The sequence below is a fragment of the Protopterus annectens genome, chromosome 7.part0, assembly GCF_019279795.1.
Source record: "Protopterus annectens isolate FY-2018-M chromosome 7.part0, PAN1.0, whole genome shotgun sequence".
NCBI lineage: Eukaryota > Metazoa > Chordata > Ceratodontiformes > Protopteridae > Protopterus > Protopterus annectens.
In genome coordinates, this window is record NC_056739.1 from 872,408,356 (window position 1) to 872,427,935 (window position 19,580).

General features: G+C 42.1%; 1 protein-coding gene across 1 annotated transcript in view; it reads right to left on the reverse strand.

The window, feature by feature from the left end:
* The window catches only part of HACD3 (3-hydroxyacyl-CoA dehydratase 3), a 1,036,541-nt gene that overhangs the window by 403,163 nt on the left and 613,798 nt on the right, over positions 1–19,580 (reverse strand). Inside the window, exon 6 of the mRNA XM_044076349.1 lies at positions 10,937–11,047. Coding sequence (XP_043932284.1) covers positions 10,937–11,047 — 111 coding nt within the window. The remainder of the gene's footprint in view (positions 1–10,936; positions 11,048–19,580) is intronic.

Here is a 19,580-nt window from a genome sequence, read left to right on the forward strand (position 1 = left end):
GTCTTTAACTTTAGGCCTGAACAAGGATGAGCCATCGAAAGGGGCATTAATAAAGGAAGATTTAAAGGGTTCCGTGAAATCACACAAGTGCATCCAGGAATGTCTCATAGGAGGGTATATGGCTATTGGCCATAGGGCCTATATAAGCCTAGCCAAAAATGTAACCTGGCTTTCGCCACCCAAGAAAATTATTTTCCTGTGCCCCTGTCGAGCAGAGCCACAGAAGTGATCCCCGGGGTAAATTTTCCCCTGTCGAGCAGAGCCACAGAAGTGATCCCCGGGGTAAATTTTCTATCTCCCATCCAATCATCAAGATTTTTCTTGAAGAGTGCTAATGAGGAGCTCTGACATAGATAGGTAGTCTGTTCCAGAGTATGGGAAGTCTCTGGGACAGGAATCTATCCCTCCAGCATGTTCTGTTTATTGTGGTGATAAGGTTTAGGTCCCTAGAGTGTGTAGCTTGAAGGGATTGGGATTTCTTTAAGTGGAGCATGTCCGATAGCTCTGGGTTTGACATAGCTTTGTATGTTAGTCAGAGATCACCTCTGAGTAGGCGATATGCGAAGGAGTAAAGCTGGAGTTTTTTGAGATGGTCTGCGTAGGGCATCTGTTTGAGGCCAGTAATCTGCTTTGTGAGGTATTTCTGTGGCCTTTCCAGTTGTTGTAGAAGTCTTGTGAGGTACATACCAAAAGGAGCATTGTACTCTATAATGGGTCTAGTGAGTGATGAGTAGAGGGGAACAATGACCTCTTTTTTTCTGGATGAGAAACCTTTTGTGATGAGGTGAGCCATAAAGAAGGATTTCCGGACCACTGTGGCGATGTGATTATCAAAGAAGAGACTACTGTCCACCTGTGTTCCAAGGTCTCATCACATTTTCGGCGTAGACTACCAGCTATGTGGTAGTTCATGGGTACAGAGTTTTTACCAAAGGGGATGACAACACACTTTTTGGCACTGAGCTTCAGGCCATGGCTTTGACACCAGGCATCTGTCTCAGTGAGACCCTTTTGTAGTATGTCCACATCGTTAGGAGTTTCAATTATGGCTCCTAATTTGCAGTCATCTGCAAACTTTGTTAGCCAAAGACCTTCTGTGTTAGCCTGTACTTCACAGAAGTAGATACCAAACAGGAGAGGATCCAGGACTGAACCCTGTGGTACTCCACTTGTCATTGGTCTGAAGTCGGATTTGGAGTCTGTTACTTTCACAGTGTGGGTTCTGTCCGTGAGCCAGTTGGCAACCCATCTTGTGACATAGGGATTTATACCTAGTTTAGTGAGCTTATCTAGAATTCCAGAGTGGGTGATGGTGTCGAAAGCCTTGGCGAGATCTAGATAAGCTATGTGAACCACCTTACCCTCATCTATGGCTTTGGTGACTGCTTCAAAGAAGTCAATCAGGTTTAGGAGACATGATCTGCCTTTTACAAATCCGAACTGGGTAGGGTCCAGAGTTTGGAGATTACCAATGTCTTTGTTTATGAGTTCCATGATAATTTGTTCCATGGCCTTGCAGACCAGGCTCATCAGGCTAATGGGGCGGTAGTTCCCGGGGTCCGTCGTGGCTCCACCTTTGTGGAGTGGGATAATCATCGCGGTGTGCCATTCAGTGGGCACAAAGCCAGAAGTGAGGCTATGACTGAACATGGTACTTAGGTAGGGTGCCAGTTCATTCTGTAGTTCGTGTAGAATGCAGCCTGGGATATTGTCAGGTCCCATAGATGCTGTGTTCTTGGCTTTGGAGTGTGTTTTTTACCTGTGCAGCCGTGATTACAGGAATTTTGCATTCTTCCGGTATAGAGATGGGCACTCTAGGGGGTGAGGGGGGAAAAGTTAGCACTGAACCTATCTGCCAGGATGTTGGCAATATCAGTTGGTTCTGTATATTTAGTGCCATTGTGCTGTAACTCAGACCAGATCTGAGTGTTGCCATTGAGATTCTTGACATAACTATAGAATGCTTTGTGGTTGTCTTTAGAGTCCGTGGCAATTTTGTTTTTGTAACTAGCTTTGGAGGATTATATGACGGATCTCCGCTTCTTACTGAGGTTGACCAGGGCGTTCCTCCAGTCATGGGATTTTACTCTTTTTTGCAACAGTTTCTTTCTTCTGTTGTAGGGTTTGTTTATGGCAGAGGATCACCAGATCGGCTTCCTTTTTTTTGGAGGATAGCATCTTGGTTCTATTAGGGATAGCATGATCCACGCACTCGTGTAAGTGCTTATAAAGTGCATTTGTGTAAGATTCAGCAGTCATAACTCTATTGTCTGTCTGCATGGGTGTCATGAAGCTTGTCACTTCTGTCTTAAGAAGTGAGAAGTTGGCTTTGGAGAAGTTTTTTACAGTAGTTTCCCTAATTGGGGGTGGGGGCGGGATGTGGATGTCTAGGGTGATTAGCTTGTGGTCGGATCTGATCAAAGAGGAATTGACCTCTGGTGTGGAACACCGGTTGCCCATGTTGGTAATGACCAGGTCTAGGATATTACTGCCCCTGGTGGGGGTGTGAATAAGCTGATCCCTGGCATTGGAATTTATGAATTCCAGAAAACGTTGAGCACAAGAGTTGGTACATGAGTAGTTTTCCAAGTTAATGGTGGGGTAGTTGAAATCGCCCATTATTAGGGTGTTAGGTTGTACCCTAATACTTTCCAGTGCATCAAGAAATGAGGAGTGGGAATCCTGGGGCATGGTGGGGGGTCTGTAGCAAGCTACAATTTGGATTGCGGTCTTGCCCAGAGTTAGTTGCACTTGGATAATCTCGGATGCATTATGCTGTTCAACTAGCCTGGAGGTGTGGATATCCTTAATGAATATGGACACGCCTCCACCTTTAGTGCTTCGTTCTGGGTTAGGTGGCCCAAAGGTATAGTATGAATTACAGCCTGGTAATGTACGGGTGCTCTCTGGAGCTTTGAACCAGGTCTCTGTCACTGCACAGATGTCTATGTTCTCCATTTTATGAAATGCCTCGAGTGATTGCATTTTGAGGTTTAGACTTCTAGCATTGAGTAGCATTACCCTCAGATTTTGCTTGCTTGCACCTGTTATGGTGGTGGATTTGTTATTTAAACCTTGCCTAAAAAAGGCACTATAGGGATGGCAAGAGCCTTAGCCAGTATCCGGAATCCCAAGGGTGACAGGTGCAAGCCATCTCTGGCAAAGCATCATGGTCTGTCGATCATGTCTTCCCAGGCAGACAAATACTGGATCCCCTTAGAATGACACCAGAAGCTTAGCCAATTGTTGAAGTCAATCATTTTGTCCTTGTACTGTGGCATCATTCTGGGTGATGGCAGGATGCTACTCAGGGCCAGGGTCATACCTGCATGGGCTACAAGATCGGAGAGCTTCTCCACGTCTCTTTTCATGTAGTCCAGGGAGGTACGTCTCAGGTCATTCACACCAACATGGACAATGACAGTGTCATATTTGTACTTGTTGTGGAGTGACCTGAGTGCGTGCGTTATGTGGCAGATCCTGGCACCTGACAGGCAGCTGAAAGTAACTTTCTCCTTGTTTAGCATGGTGAGTGGAACATCAGTGTGCCTGACTATAGAGTCCCCTATGACTAGAGTGTTGGGTACATTGTTATGCCTTATGGGCTGTGGTTGAGTGGCACACTGAGTTTGTGGGCTATGTCTCATTTGGGTTGTGTTGGGGGGTGGAGTTTGCTTGCCTTTCTGCTTTGGCGATCCCTGATGCTTGGGCAGGTTTTTATTGAGAGCCTCCACGAATGTAGGTGTGTGTTCTGTTTCTGTGTGTGTGTTTTGGTGGTGTAGGTTTTGAGGGACTATGTGATGAGTGTGGTGTGGTGCAAGTGTTTACCTTCTCCTCTTGACTGTTTAGTCCAGTCTTGGGTGAAGAGAGCTTTGCTTCCAGTTTGGCAATATAAGTGCATCTCTCACAAGTTGTAGTGTTGGGTGGTAGGAGGAGAGGGTTGTCTGTACGTGAGGCAATTTCTGCATTGCCCCAAGATGCCCAGATTCATCAGGTAGGCAGGAGAAATCACCGGGAGTTGACCCTTAGACATGCCTGGATAGGTGCTTATTTATTAAGTACTAAAAACTGCTTTCCTCTAGACATGTGAGGGAAGTTGAGTGCTGTAGTAATTTGCAACTTATTTAGTGCTTACGAGTTCTGAACAAGTGCTGAGTTCAAAGAAACAGATTTGAGTGCTGAAACTAGAAAACTGGCTAGTTCTAAGAAACAAAATTAAGCTAGAAGGCTTCCCTCCAAAACAGAAAGGCTTGGGGGCTCAGAAGCCTACAAACAGTCTAGACCACTTACAGAAAAGGCAGGAAACAAGCTTAAAACATTTTTTTTTCTTTACCAGATGCTCTCTTTGTACACAGTAGGAGTGCCTGAAATCAGAATATGATCTCACTGCACTCAGTTGAGTGAGCAAATGAGATGGGCCCAGAAGGAGTATCCAAACACAAACTTACAAGAGGGGCAGGCGGTTTCAAAGTCACCAAGATTAACACCAAAACAAAAAACAGGGAGGGTGGGTGGGGAACTAACTGACAAAACAGAGTCAAAACTTCCAGTTCAGTTAATATTCAATGTAACACAATAACTCAATTTAAATGCCATATTATTTGAAAAATGTGCAGATAAAAGGTATTTATTGTCTTATATGTCCAGTTGAATACAGCTAAATCTTAGCCGTCCAAAGCTGAAGTTTTTAAGCAGAAAATATTCCTAAATGTACCACTCCTTAAGGAAATTCCTGTACCCGCTGCCCTACTCGCTTCATCAGCTGCATAAGAGATGAGCCTCATGAAGAGCTGGCCACTGAATTTAAGGTGGAGAGCTAAGAGAAAACCTTGTCCGAAACCCTCGCAGATACAAAACCTTGAAAGGTATCTCCTAGCTCTTTCAGGAGATCGCTCTGAAGCCTAGTAAAATGAGTCAGGTATTTCAGTGATCTGAAAGCAAAAGTCACTGAAGAAAAGGTGTGCTTTCCATATTTCCATCATACGAGACACTTTGTTCGGCAGATGGACAGACGAGGATGTCTCTGAAAGTTCCTTGTTGGTGGCTGCCACCACCACAGCATCTACTGGGACACACTTGCTAAGAAACTCCTTACCCGAAACTGGGTACCGGCTCCAAATGTGAAATTCCAACCACAGCAGGAACTGAGCAGAAAGGCTTTTCGGGCTTGAAAGCCTTCAGGTCCGAGGATGACTCTTGCCAATTTTTTTGTCGGCTTTGAATGAACAGTAGAGGGGTATATCTCTTCCCCGACTTCTCAGATCTAGAAGACAGGGATTTTTGAGTTTCTGCCGAACTCTAATCTTCTTTGATAGCCTCTGTGAAGAGGGGTCTTTAATAATTCTCTTAAAATTACCCTATTCTTCCTCTCAAGCAAAACTCTGACTAAAAGCATGGCAAAAGGCACGATTCCTGAAGATTGACTGCACCTAGACAATATACACAGCTTGTATGACCAGTCAATGACATTTTTTGGTTACATTTATCACATTTCTTAAACCCAGAGGGTTTCGATTCTTTTGGATCCTTGGACATTATGTATCAACAGCAGTAACTACCAACTACTAAATACACAGAAATAGAAAAAAAAATTTTTTTTTTCATATTCAACAAATACCAATTCCAATTCCACTAGGAAACAAAGGGGCATTTTTCTAAGTTAAACGAGCCTGCCTTAAATAGGAACAAATATACAGAGGGAAAATGGAGGGCCCGCTAAGTTAAACAGGACAATGGTAGCCATCGAACTTAAACGAGCTTACCATGGGGAGAGAACAGTAGAGTTAAACCAAAACTGAAAAACTTACTTCCAAGCTCTCTAACTTAAATGAGCTTGGATAATTATTTGTAAGCATAGCTGGGATTGGAAGGTAGAAAACAAGGCCTAGAGGAAGAAACAACGGCCAAAGGTAACAGAAAACAATTAAGCGAAGACTAAGCTCAAACTAACCTACTAACACTCTAGAAAAACTTTACAACAGTTATGAGTACAATTTAAAGAAAAAGTGAAGAAAAATATTTCCACTTAGCCAGAGCCTTAATGGAAGCACCAGATCTTGTTTAGCAGCAAACGAGATCTGGGTAAGTCTTCCCTAAGCATGATGGGATAGGGTTACAGCCACGAGCCAGTGGAAGTCCTCGAGCTTTTGTATAGGTTGAGTCAGAACAGATGATAGGTTCCAAACCCAAATAGTACAGAATGAAAGCGAGATAGGACATCAGATCACTTTTTTTTTTTTTTTTTTTTTTTTTTTTTTAACACCAAACAGCTTCCTGTAGGAAGCGTGGTAGCCAATTCCCTCAATCTACAATGCAAAACATAAATTTCCACACATACATGCCTGGTAATTCAGAACTGTAAGGACTCAAGTGGAAGAATAAAACTTCTCTTTCCTATTGTCTTGTGTCTTTCGGCTTTTCCCAGTTAGGGGTCACCACAGCGGAACTCCGGTCCGCTAATGATTGGCAGTAGATTTTTATGTGCCAAGTTGCCGGCCCTGACGCACAACCTTCAATGAAGGTATGCCCATTCAAGCATGTCTCCACACAAGACGCTCTAGCTGAGAATTGAACAGGACAACGTCTTACTGTGAGGCGACAATGCTACCGCAGCACCACCAAACTTCTCTTTCCTATACGGCCCAAAATCTTCCTTTCTTGTCATCAGGCAAAGGATGTGTGGGAAGGACCAAGCTGTTGTCAGCAGGAGACTTGGGAGGAGTCACTGTTGAATGAGATTTAAAGTGAGAGCAAAACATTTATTTTATTTACTTTTGTTTACTGGGACAGTCTGACTGGGCGGATACCGGAAACTCATTTTCAGCAGAGGCCTGGTGAAAAAAGCTCCACAGCAAAAAAAAAAAAAAAAAAAAAAAAAGCATAAGTTAATATTTTAACAAGCTGAACAAGAGATAAACAATTGTAACAAAACATAAGTTAACAATATAATGTCACTGAATGGCAAACAATATACAAATAGTAAATTCACAATGAGTAAGAGTGTAGATTGATTATTAACTTTGCAAGTGGAACATAATCAAATGGGAATTGTACTAAAATAGAAAATAGAGAAAACAGGGTAGTAAGAGAATGGCAGTTAGCAGGGTAGTCAAAAGGAATAAGGTAGAAAGGAAAGGTGGAGAGGTAGAAAGTCCAGAAGATAGGGATATAGTAGTGATGAAGTTTACTACCGTAGGTAAGGAATGGATTTAGCCTGGACTGGTACAAAAGTAAAGGCAGTTTTTGCTGAAAAAATCAGGAATTTTTTTATAGTGAGATGGGTTAACTGCGGTTAATATAGCCTGAAGGATGATATCCCATATTTTAGAGATGTAGTTGGAGAATCAGCAGCTTTATTGTTGGATTTGGAGACCTGTACTCAGGATTTGCTAGAAGATCAGAGAGGACAGGTGTTTGAATAAAATTGGAGCATTTGTTGAAGGGCAGGGGTTTTATCAGGTTGATTCTGTGAGCAGTGGTGAGATGAGTGCAAGTTAAGTGGTAAGGTTGGTCCAGTCAGTTTAACTGGTGCAAGACAAAGCAGTGGTGATACCTATGTGGTATGTTAGAACTGAACTTTGCTATTTTATTATTAACAAGATTCCCACTAGGATAAGTCAGTTTTCTTTAGGTCTTTGAAGATAGGAGAGGCATACAGTAGAGTGGAAAGTAGATGTGTCCAGGCTATATCCCTGTCTGAGTTTACAGTAATGCAGGGCTTGATTCTACACAGTGAGCCTGGTTTAATGCGTGTCTTCCTGACGGACTGTGATAAGTGTAGATCAATATTTTAGACTACTGTCGATTAGAACGCCTAATTTAGTTTGCGTGACTGCTGATACAATGGTGTTGCTGGAGGAATTAATTTGGAATGCCATTTATAGCTTGTGGGTATCAGAATGACTACAGGCAGCATTCAACATACCCACCAAAGCTGGCAGAACAGGAGGAATGGGATAGGAATGAGGTATACAATATATATCCATTTTTAACAAGCCACAGTATCTTGTCAGTTCTGGGAGAACATCTATATGTTCCTATAAAATACCTCATTCATTTTAACTATGGCCGGATTAAAAAAGTCCTCCACAGAAGGCTAAGAATTAACATTTTTCCTCACAATCAGAGAGCTGGGCATGGGAACATGCAAGTAGTAGTCCTATTTCTGTCAAAGAAAGAATCATCCGATCCATCTTCTACAGGAATTTTACCGGGTAAGCCCCCTTATAATTGCTTCTGTGTACCAGTATTCACTGCCTGTAATGCCAGTCTTGCTTAGGTAAGGAACTCATTTTTTAAGCACGAATTACTTTTTCAGGAGGACAATGTTTATTTTTTAATTTTTTCGTAACAGGAGTTCTAGTAGCAGAAAAATGACCAGGAAGAGTTCTCTACCAGTCTAACGTTTTTTTGCCCTAGTTACCTAGATAAGGATTTCCCAGATTGTCTTCCAAAGACTAACAGAAGATGGTTTGTCCTTGCCCATATCGGACAGCAACAGTCAAAGAGAAAATGGGTGACCCACAGTTCATGGCTGCTGAAAAGACAAGGGAAGCTGGAGAGAGGAGTGAGTAGAATGAGGAACATGGCCACAGCATTTTCACCCACTGTTCCGTGAAGCACAGAGAGTCCACAATAGCAGCAAGAACTCCTTCGTAAGATTTTTATCTTTCTTGGTACAGCAAAAGAACCAGAGTGGTGTAAGTAACCATGCTGTAGCTGGGGAAGAGTAACCAAAAGTGGACAAGCACTGCTGAAGCAAGTCGGTCAAAATCTATATTGTCACAGAGTGTTTACAAGCAGCACATTTAAAACACTTTCCCTGTCAAGACCTTCAAGCATTCAAAACACACTGACAGAAAAGGTATATGGCAGGGAGGTTGTCACAAACTGAGCATAAGCATTACACTGACACATGCATTCTCTCCCATCTCTCTGCAAATTCTTGTCTGAAAAAAAAATCAAAGTTTACACAAAAGTACTTTTTTCACAAAGTTACCCTAAAGTTAACCCTAATTGCATTACTAAACGCCTGTAACTTAAAAATCAGTCCCTGACAGAAAACTTCCAATGTTGTGAAAAAAAGTCTGTTTCTTAAAGGGGAAATACCATTTTTAGTTGAAAAATGGAATAAATATTTCTCTTAAAAGGGCAATAATTTCTGCGTGGAGGGGCTGTCTAACAGGGACTTAAACTGCCAGAAACTTAGCTCTTAGCCAATTGCTGCTCCTGTGAAGCCCAAGAGATGGCAAGAAAGTAGTGAAGAGATCTTAACTCTGACTGTTGTGTTAACCAAACAGTTAGTGTTAAGGTGTACGGGATTCCAGACTTTTGAAGCTTGCCAGTTGTTTCCAAGGCATGAAACCTACATATCATTCTAGTTCAGCTGTTTTTACCTGTTCTTCATTGAACTGTTAAGGTCCACAGCAGCAGCATCATTGGCTAGTTCCATGCATCAGACATCAAATAAGAATTCTGTGTACAGATTACAGTTGTTTAAAACATCACCAAATTAAAATCAGTATTTGTTCATGTTAGATGATAACCACTTGTACTATTCATTTATTCTCTCAAAAGTGAACAAGATGCATCTCTTACTCTCTTACTCTGATGTATTACACTAACTGCCAAAGACAGAGGTGCAGCTAAGTTTAAATAAGTAGTGACTGCGTATATGCATAGCACGATAAAATTAGAAGAAACCCATAACAGCATATAAAAACATCTAGTAAGTACTCAAGCCTACAGGACTGCCTACACTGCTTTCTGCTAAATGGGTAAACTAACATGTATTACAGATAAGGCAAGTCTGCAAAATAACTTGACTAAATTGACTATTTGGGCACAGGAGAATAATATGCTGATAAATATATCAAAAACTAAGCATATAAGACTTGAGAGACAAATTGAAAGCTGAATATTTAATACAGGGCACAGTGATTGAAGCTGTAGACTAATTTAAGGACCTGGGTACATGGATAGACTGAACTAAGTTTTTTCTAATTATATCAGCCAATTGGCTAATGATAGTTATAGAACTCTAGGTTGTATAAAAAGATTTATAAAGTCTAGGAAATAAAAAATAAAATGATAAAGTCAATGCTTGATAGTTACATTAGACCCAAACTTATATGGAATAACAATATGAAAACCCTATAAGAAAACAAGCAGGAGTAAACTGGAAATAGTACAGTGGAAATATGCCAAGGGCATCCACGGATGTTAAAATTTAAGGTTTTATGAAAGACTAAAATATCTGAACTTGTACAGTGTTTCTTACAGATATCTAAGAGGAGATCTTATTCAAGTATATAGGGCATTTAGAGACAGCTACCTCTGGGGATGTTTGGGGTTATCAAAAAATACTAGAAAATCAGACAATCTATGTAGAAAATTCTATAGGCATGAGAAGTGTACTAATTGGTTCTCTGACAATGTAGCTGATGCATGGAACAGACTACCAAATTACATTAAAGCAAGTACTGGTTTAGATATTTTTAAAAACAGCCTGGACACTTATGGGAACAAGTGTTATGGTATATTGGCAAGCTAGAAGGGCATTAATGCCCATGCTTGAAATACCTGTATGTCTGTACTTTTGTTTCTTGCTCAACAGAAGACCATACTTGCTCTGCCCTTGCAGGAAAAAAAAAAAAAAAAAAAAAAGAAGAGGAGAGTCTCGGACCACCAACCACCCTACCCCCCAGTTTAACTTGTACTGTCCAGTAAAGTGGGGCTATTTTTTCCTTCATAGTGAAGCAAACCTGCCAAAAGCCACAAAGTAGTATGTTAAATATACAAAGACTAGTGCTTCAGATCCTTTATGAGCACTGTTTCAAAGCAATTAAGTATTGGGAAAGTTACATATACACACTAAAGTAAAAGATTGCTAAACAACTTCAATAATTTACATCTTTAAAACACTTAAAATACTTACCTTGTCCTAGGATAAAGAGACGTACAGTCATATTTACAAAGATCCAGGAAAATCCCAAGAACTGCACAAGATTATACATAAAGAGATATCCCAACTTCAAAGTTCTGAAGGCTGCAATTAATGATCATAAAAAGAAGACATTAAACAGATGTAGATTTAGTCGTTATCACTGTTCAATTAAAGATAAATGTTCTAGTCCAGTGAATAGCCATTGTACCCTATTAAAAATAACACAAACACAAAGGGCAGGTTTGGATTAAATATATAACTGTATTCATTCTACATATATTGCAGGCCAGTATTCCTTTTTGCGGACCTGTGATGATGCACAAGAATGTATAAAAAAGCTGCTTGTGAACATGTCTATCAGTGACATAAGAATGCTCTTAAACTGAATGCAACCTAAGCAATGCAAAAAAGTAGCCGGTATTCCTAGATTTCCTCTTCTCTCATTTAGGTTTTCATAAACTTTCTCAGTTTTATCAACCAGTATTTAAAAAAAACTGCCAGTAAACTACAGCTGTGTAAGCAAACTTGCCACAACAGTAGATGTTCAAATAGATCACTGTTGCAGTAGCCCTCCACATGCCCTGTGTGCCCCAAGGAAGCATGAAAGCATGCTGGTATAAAAGCTGATGTACAGGTAAACTTCAGAACTTTCTTGCCTCTCTCCAAAAAGTACTAGGAGAGAGATGGATTTATTTTACATTTGTTGACTGGGTTTGTCCGACTGGGCTGATGGCCCTTTTTCAGCAGAGATCCAGGGAGAAAAGCTCCATAGTTATTTATACAAGAAAAGATTTTACTTAAGGTGTATATATATGTGTGTATATATATATATATATATATATATATATATATATATATATAAAACACTTTTGGAGAAAAAAACTCCAGAAATAATTAATTATACAACATATTTATAATGTTCAAGTAGAATTTCTATAAAATACAGACTATTAAGTTTTCAAGAAGAAGCAAGTAACCATACTGATTACAGATAGGATTGTGACTGAAATTTAGCATACTGAGATATGAGACTCCGTAAGATAACAGTAAAAGAAGTGATATGAGAGTAGGAGTATGGTTATGAGAGTAAGAGTATGTCAACTAGAAGTGACATGAGAGTGAAAGTATGGTTAGATTGAGTGGGAAAGTGAGACGTGCAAGTAAGGCAGAAATGTAGATCACTGGAAGAATGCAGGTAAGAGTGCTGCACTAGGAACAGGACAGTAAATAGGTTGTAGAGGGTGAGTACAGTGGCAGGACCATTGACAGTACAGGTATTCTTTTGTGGCAGATTTAAATCCTTTAACACTGCTGATAGTTCTCATTTCCCATGGGAATTTGTTCCATGATTTTTCTGGGTTATAGCTGTAAAGGTTACAGCTAGTTTTATTTTTTGGTTGATGGATTTGTAGTAGGTCTTTGTCCTGAGCTTCGAAGATTCCTGGAAGGGGTGTAGTAGGAGCTCAGGTAGTGTAGGTTGAGAGGGAAGGAAGGCTGACATAATATGGAATGGATAACCAGGAGTTGGGAGAAGAGCAGCTAATGGTGAAATTTCAGCCAGTGTAATATTTTTAGTAAGAGACCGTAATGAGATTTATAATTTTGGTTTGCTGTGAATCTAGCGACTTTGTTATATGTAGATTCTAACTTAGTAAGGAGTGATGAGTTAAGGTTTGAGAGGATTTGGGAGCTGTACATTAAGCTTGGTAGTAGATAAGCATGTGAGAGGGATATCCTCACTTTGTTAGTGAGGAACATTTTATTTCAAAATGAGACCCAGTTTTTGGTGAGTTTTCCTGATACAGTTGTTAACATGTAGGCCGAATTTTAATTGGTCATCTATTATGACACCAAGTAGTTTAGTGGAAGATTAGACTGTGATAGGTGTAATGTTGAGAGAAAGTGGATTTTAGATTTTTTAGAAGTGGTTGTTCAGATTTTTGGGAAGGAAAAGTAAGTTTAGTTTTATGTGGATTCAGTTATAAGCTGGTTATTGCAAAGCCAGGTTTCGACTGAGTTAAAGGAAGACTGAGAAAGTGAAATTAGATCAGCATATTGGACAAGGATGGTTGGAGACAAAGGGAACCCCACACCATCCAAAGTTATGTCTATGCTGTTCATCTTCTTTCATTCATCACTGATGGGTTCAGTTCCGAGCCCTCAAAACCATGTTGGCCTTTTTACCAATCTGGTGCCAGCCAAAAAAACTCTCGAGCTACGTCTCTACCCAGAATGCCCTTCTCCCCATAACCTCTGATAAGAGTTTGCTAGAGAAAGAAAAGTAAAGCAGAGGCCACTTATGCGCAAATACCCTAGGGCACCATTTAGACCCAAAGCATCTCCCAGGAACCTTTGGAAGGGGAAGGAGGGTGGAACTGATGAATGAAATAAGATAAACAACACAGATGGAACGTTATGGTAAAAAAATAAGTTATGTACCTACCATAACGTTCCATGTTAGTTGTCCTTCATCTCGCCTTCCTTCTTGCTGTTTGGGTTCAGAGCCAATCCTCGGCTCCAACTCAGCCTACTTCTATAGCTCAAGATCTGTTTACTGGCTCGTGGCTAACCCTTATCCCAGAATGCCCAGCGTCAGCTACCCAGATTTCGTTTGTAATAGTGCACACTAGACATATAAAGTAACCAGTAACCTAAAAACTGATTTACCAAAATAAAAGATCAGAGTAAACTGTCAAAAGTTTACCTGGCATGTGAACCAAGAAAAAGGAAATCAGCCAGTGAAACCATAGTGAACTCCTCTCAATCCTCCAGGAAGGGGGAAGGAGGAGGGGACACAAGAAGGAAGGCGAGATGAAGGACAACTAACATGGAACGTTATGGTAGGTACATAACTTCTTTATGTTACGTTGTCCCATCTCGCCTTTGTTCTTGCTCTTTGGGATGGCGTCCCAAGAACCTAAATACCCGGGGTGGCTCATTGGAACAGACTCTTCAGAACAGTGGAACCAAAGAAAGCCCGGCTCCTGCAGCCCACATCGACTTTGTAATGAGAGATAAAGGTATGAGGGTTTGCCCAAGTGGCAGCTGCACAAATTGAGTCTATGGGCAATTTAGAGTGAAAGGCTACAGAAGTGACTAATGCTCCAGTAGAATGACCTTTTGGTTTTGCTGGTAGATCGTTATGCCTTAAATGATAAATAAAGGCAATGGTGTCAGATAACCATTTGGATAAGGTCACCTTAGAAACTGGAAGGCCTTGCTTATTGTGAGCATAGGAGAAAAATAACTGGTCTGACTTTCTTAGCTCTTTAGCCCTATGGAGGTAAAAACGTAATTGTCTATGCACATTCCAGTTGGTGAAGACTGTATTCTGCCTTGCTGCTATGATTTAGAAAGAAGACGGGGAGATCAATGGATTAATTTAAATTATTTTCTGATCAGACTTTTGGTATGAAGGATGAGTTGGTTCTTAGAGAAACTCTATCTTTCTGAAACACCATATATGGAGGACGAACACAGTGCTTGGAGTTCTGAAACACATCTAGCTGAGGCAATATCAACCAGAAAAAGTGTTTTCCAAGAAAGAAATTTTAAGGGACATGATGCGGCTGGTTCAAAGGGAGGCAGAATTAAATAAGTCAAAACTAAACTGAGATCCCAAGGAGGAGGTGGATCCTTCACTGGGGGGTCTAAAAAGAGACGTTCTTCTCATGAAGGCTTTGCAGAGCTTATGAGACCTTATGCTACAATTAAGAATTCAAATATGAAAATTAGATATGGCAACCAGTTGTACCCTGATGGTAGCAGCAGCCGCACCCGACTGAAAAAGCTCTGCTAGAAATTCTAGAATTTGATGGACTGGGGCTGAAAAGCTAAGTTTCTAGATTCTGCCCAGTATGAAAATCTTTTCCATTTGTTAGCATAAGTCTTTCTCGTAGTTGACTTATGAGAGGAAACAATATCATGAACTGCTGGGGAGATACTTGGGAGCCTGGTTAAGGTAGGAAGTGGAGTAACCAAGCTGTGAGCTTGAGAGTCTGAATGGATTGGTGTAACCCGCCTGACTAATGACTCAAAAGATCTGACACAGGGTCCAGAATCCAAGGCTGGTCTAGGAGATGGAGGTGCAGGAACAGAAACCATATCTGTCGAGGCCCATAGGGGGCAATGAGGATCATTTTGCAACCCAATGATTTTGCTTTCTTTATGAGTCTTGGAATTAGGGGAAACGCATAAAGGAGTCCCTGAGGCCATTCATGGACTAGAGCGTCCCTGGGTGTTTGTCCTGGAGGAGGAAGCAGGGAGAAGTAGCTGCTGCATTTGTTGTTGAGGGGAGTGACAAATAGATCACAGCAAGGCTAGCCCCATTTGATGAAGATCAGATAGACAACTTCCTGATTCAGAGACCACTCGTGAGGCATGAGGATAGCCCTGCTGAGCCTGTCTGCCATAACGTTGGATTTCCCAGGGATGTGCATTGCTGTCAGAAAACATTGGGAGGAAATCACCCATTGACACAGTCTGAGGGCTTCTCAACACAAGGGGTAGGACCTGGTCCCGCCCTGCTTGTTGACGTACCACAAAACTGACATGTTGTCTGTTTGGATCGCAATAGTCCCAGAAGGAAGAGAGTCTTGAAGCTATTGCAACACTAGGAGCACCGCTCTCATCTCTAGGACATTGACATGCAGATGGTACTCATGAGGTTGCCACATGCCTTGGACTGCCCTGCCTAGATAATGCCCCCCCACCCTATCAGGGAGGCGTCCATGGTCACTGTGGCTACCAGAGGGGGTTGTATGAAAGGTATGCCCTGAGACACCAGTGGGGAGACCATTCACCAAGAGAGGAGTGTTTTGCATGTTTCTGTAATCAGGATCATGTGAGACATGGGTAGTTCCTGGAAGGACCACTGCATGAAAAGAAGCCACTGAAGGATTCTCATGTGGTAACGAGCTAATGGAACAAGAAGAATGGCAGCTGCCATGGAGCTTAGAGCTTGCCGGACATGTCTGACTTGAATCTTTCTGCTCTGCATTAGAAAAGACATTCGGCAAATAGTGAAAACTCTTTCCTGAGGTAACCTTGCAAACATCTGTTTTGCGTTTAATTCTGCTCCTATATGTCTAACAGATTGACAGGGCAACAAAGCAGATTTTTCCAAATTTACTGTAATGCCCAGTTGGGTGCAGGTTGATATTGTACAATTCCGTGCCTCTAAGAATTGATGCCTGGTGGTAGCAGTGAGGAGCCAGTCATTTAGATAGGGAAACACCTGGAATCCTTGATGTCCCAGGTGAGCCGTGACTACTGCTATACATTTGGTGAACACCCTGGTGGCTGTAGTGAGGCCAAAGGGCAGAGTTCTGAACTGGTAATAACTGGCCCCTACCCGGAAACGAAGAAATCTCCTGGCATGTATGTCCGTTTTGATACGGTAGTACGCATCCTGAAGATCTATAGAGCACATCCAATTGTCCTGACCCAGAAAGGTGAGAATGGACTGCAGTGTTACCATCCGAAACTTTTCTTTTTGTACAGATTGGTTCAATCTGCTGAGATCCAGTACTGGTCTCCAAGCCCCCTGTCTTTTTTGGTATTAAAAAGAATTTTTAAGTTCAGGATCCTAGTTGGTCTGCGGGGACTCTTTTTTCTAGCAGTTTTGAGACTTGTAGGACTGCTTGATCCCTTAGATTGGGTGGGACACATCTGGGATGTACTTTTTTTTACTCTAGAGGGGATTGATGGAAGGGAATTTTGTAACATCCGGATATAATAGATAGTACCCATCTGTCTCGGTTATATTTTGCCAGGCTTTTGGGTACAGCGAAAGTCTTCCTCCAACTGCCTCCAGAGGTGAGCAATTGGGTAACCAGTCAAGGATGCTGGAAGGGTTTGGCAGAGAAAGTTTCTCTGTCACCCTGATTTTGCTATCCCCCTCTGCCACGAGGGTGGCGTCTGCCATTGTTGTTTCCCCCTCTGCCCCGGGGGAAAAAAATCACAACGTGTGTCAGGCAAGGGTCCCTGGGATTTTCGAAACCACATCTTTCCACCCCTCTGACCTTTGTGATGTCTGTTAGGAGTGGAAAAATGGACTCCCACGGCAGAGAGAGTCTTGCCTTCCTGCTCACACCTGGTAAGCATGCCTTTCACCTGAGGCCCAAATAGAGAGGAGCCATCAAAGGGAGTATTTGTGAAGGATACTCGAAAGGGTTCAGCAAATTGACACAGCCACAGCCAAGTATGTCTCCTGAGAGCCACTCCTGTACCTGCAGCGCTGCTCGCTCCATCGGCTGCATAGGAAATAAGCCTCATGGAGGAGTTGACTATTGAATTAAGAGTCACAATGGGAAGCTATTTTGGCTGATGATCCCTCAGCTGTAGGATCTTGTAGGGTATCTCCAAGCTCTTTTAGAAGATCCATTTGAAGTCGTGTAAAATGAGAGAGATAATTCAGGGACCTTATGGAGAAGGTCGCTGAGGAAAACATTTGCTTCCCATATCTGTCCATCGTCCTACACTCTGTTTGGCGGATGGACAGAGAAGTTTCTGCTAACTCTTAGTGGCTGCTGTTACTACCATGGCATCAACTGGCACACCTTTAGTGAGAAATTGTTTGTCCTGGGGAGCTGTTATGAATTTATTTGGTCTCCTCGGAGTAGGTTCCACAGAATCTGGAGCTGAACAAGCCTTTCGAGCCACTACAGATATGAGTGGATCGAAAGGTGGAGACACCCAGGAGGTGGAGGGTCAGGAACCGAATGCCTCCAGGTATACAGACTCATCCTCGGGTAGGGGCTAGGGAAGACCAACCACCCCTCTGCCCAAGCATTTCAATGATGTCCAAAAAGGAAACTTCCGAAGGGGGCCTGGGTACCCTTCTGATTTATCCAGGTCTGAATTTGAGGTGACAGACTCAGGGGAGTCTAGGTGCTTCCTCTTGCACTTCTTCTGGAGAGACTGCTCTGAGTGATCAGGGAAGGCCTAGAAAGAAGAGGGATCACACAATGGGGTGTCCTGGGGCATAGGTTCCCCACACTTCTGGGCCAGAGGAGCAGAGATTGGCACAAGCACCACAAGGGATGGAGCTGATGAGGCTGATAGTAGGGCTGTTTCAGGGGACAGCACACTCCGCATGACATCAATGGTGTCCTGACCCCGAGGCAAAGAAAGCTCCGGCTCTGAAGAAACGGGAGTCCTCTGCATCAAGGGTGACAGCTCTGAGACCGATGCAGGAGCTGAGCTCACCTGCGCCAAAGCTCCGAGAGGGAGAGCAGGGTCGGACAAGGGTCCGATGCCACTCACCCTCTCGGAGCAGAGAGAACCTCTGCGCCCAGATCCATAGATGGACGGAACAATCAAGGTGATTGGAGCCGATGTCGGAACAGAAGAGGAGGTGATCGGTCTGGCCGGTTCTACTATCAGCGTGTCCATGGTCTCTAACTCCAAACTAAGTGTAGTCGGAGGAGGAATGGAGATAGAGGTGGATGGAGCCGCAACCTTCTGAGGTGGGCTGGAAAGTAATTTCGCAAGAGCCTGTGACTTAAGCAACCTGCTGACTACTCTCTCCACGTCCTGATATGATAACCTAGAAGATCGAGAGGAGTGGGATGAAGAGCGATGACTGCCTTCACTTTCTAGTAAAGGTGACTGTGGCACCAAGCGGATCGGTTCCAATGAAGGAGACCTTGCTCGCTTGTGGCTCCGACAGCTCCAAGATAGCAGTAGGAGCCGAAGGAGGAGTTGTCTTGTCGATGCTAGTCGGCACCGACAAACTTGGCTGTTCAAGCCCAAGGGTCAGTTTCGAAGATGGAGCCAACGGCTTGACAGACAGTGGATTTCACTGGCTGAGAACCTTTAGCCAAGGAATCCTGTGGTTTCAATAATCCTCGAAGGATTAATTTGTTTTGGTGCTCCTGCAAGACCCTAGGATTAAATGCATGACAAATAGCACAAGAGTCCTGCAGGTGCACAGCCCCTAAACAATAAACACAGCTAGTGTGCCCATCTGTCAGAGACAATTTCTGACAGCATAAGTCACACTTTTTGAAGCCGAAAACTTGGGCCACTTTAGACATCTTTTAACAACTATGATAGCAACAAAAAATAAAAAATAAGTATAAATCCAAATATAACGACCAAAAGAAAGATCCAACACTGATTTATTGACAGTTACCTAGCGCCTCAGCTCACGCCTTCAAGGAGAATGAATGCAAAACCATTTCTTAGATAATTATATCATTTTAAACAATCAATTAAATAAACAATTAACAATTCATAAAAAAACTTTCCAATTGCAGTCCACATTTATACCACTAGGTGTCATTGTCCCATACTTTAATACAAAAACAGTTTCTTTATATAAAAGTCTGTGTTTGATCACTTCATCATTGTTATCTATTACTATATGTTCTAAAACAGTTACTGACAAACCTTCTGGTTCACTATTGTGATGTTCTTTAAAGTGCATTGCAAGAGGACTTTCTTTTTTCTTATTCTTTATGTCTCTTATGTGTTCTTGGAGTCCAACTTTAAAAGCACGTTTACTTTCTCCTATATAAAAAAGCCCACATGGACATTTTAATGCATACACCACAGCTTCTGTGTTACAAGAAAACCTTCCATTTGGTTTAAAATATTTACCATTTATATATTCAAATGTTTGGCCGACATA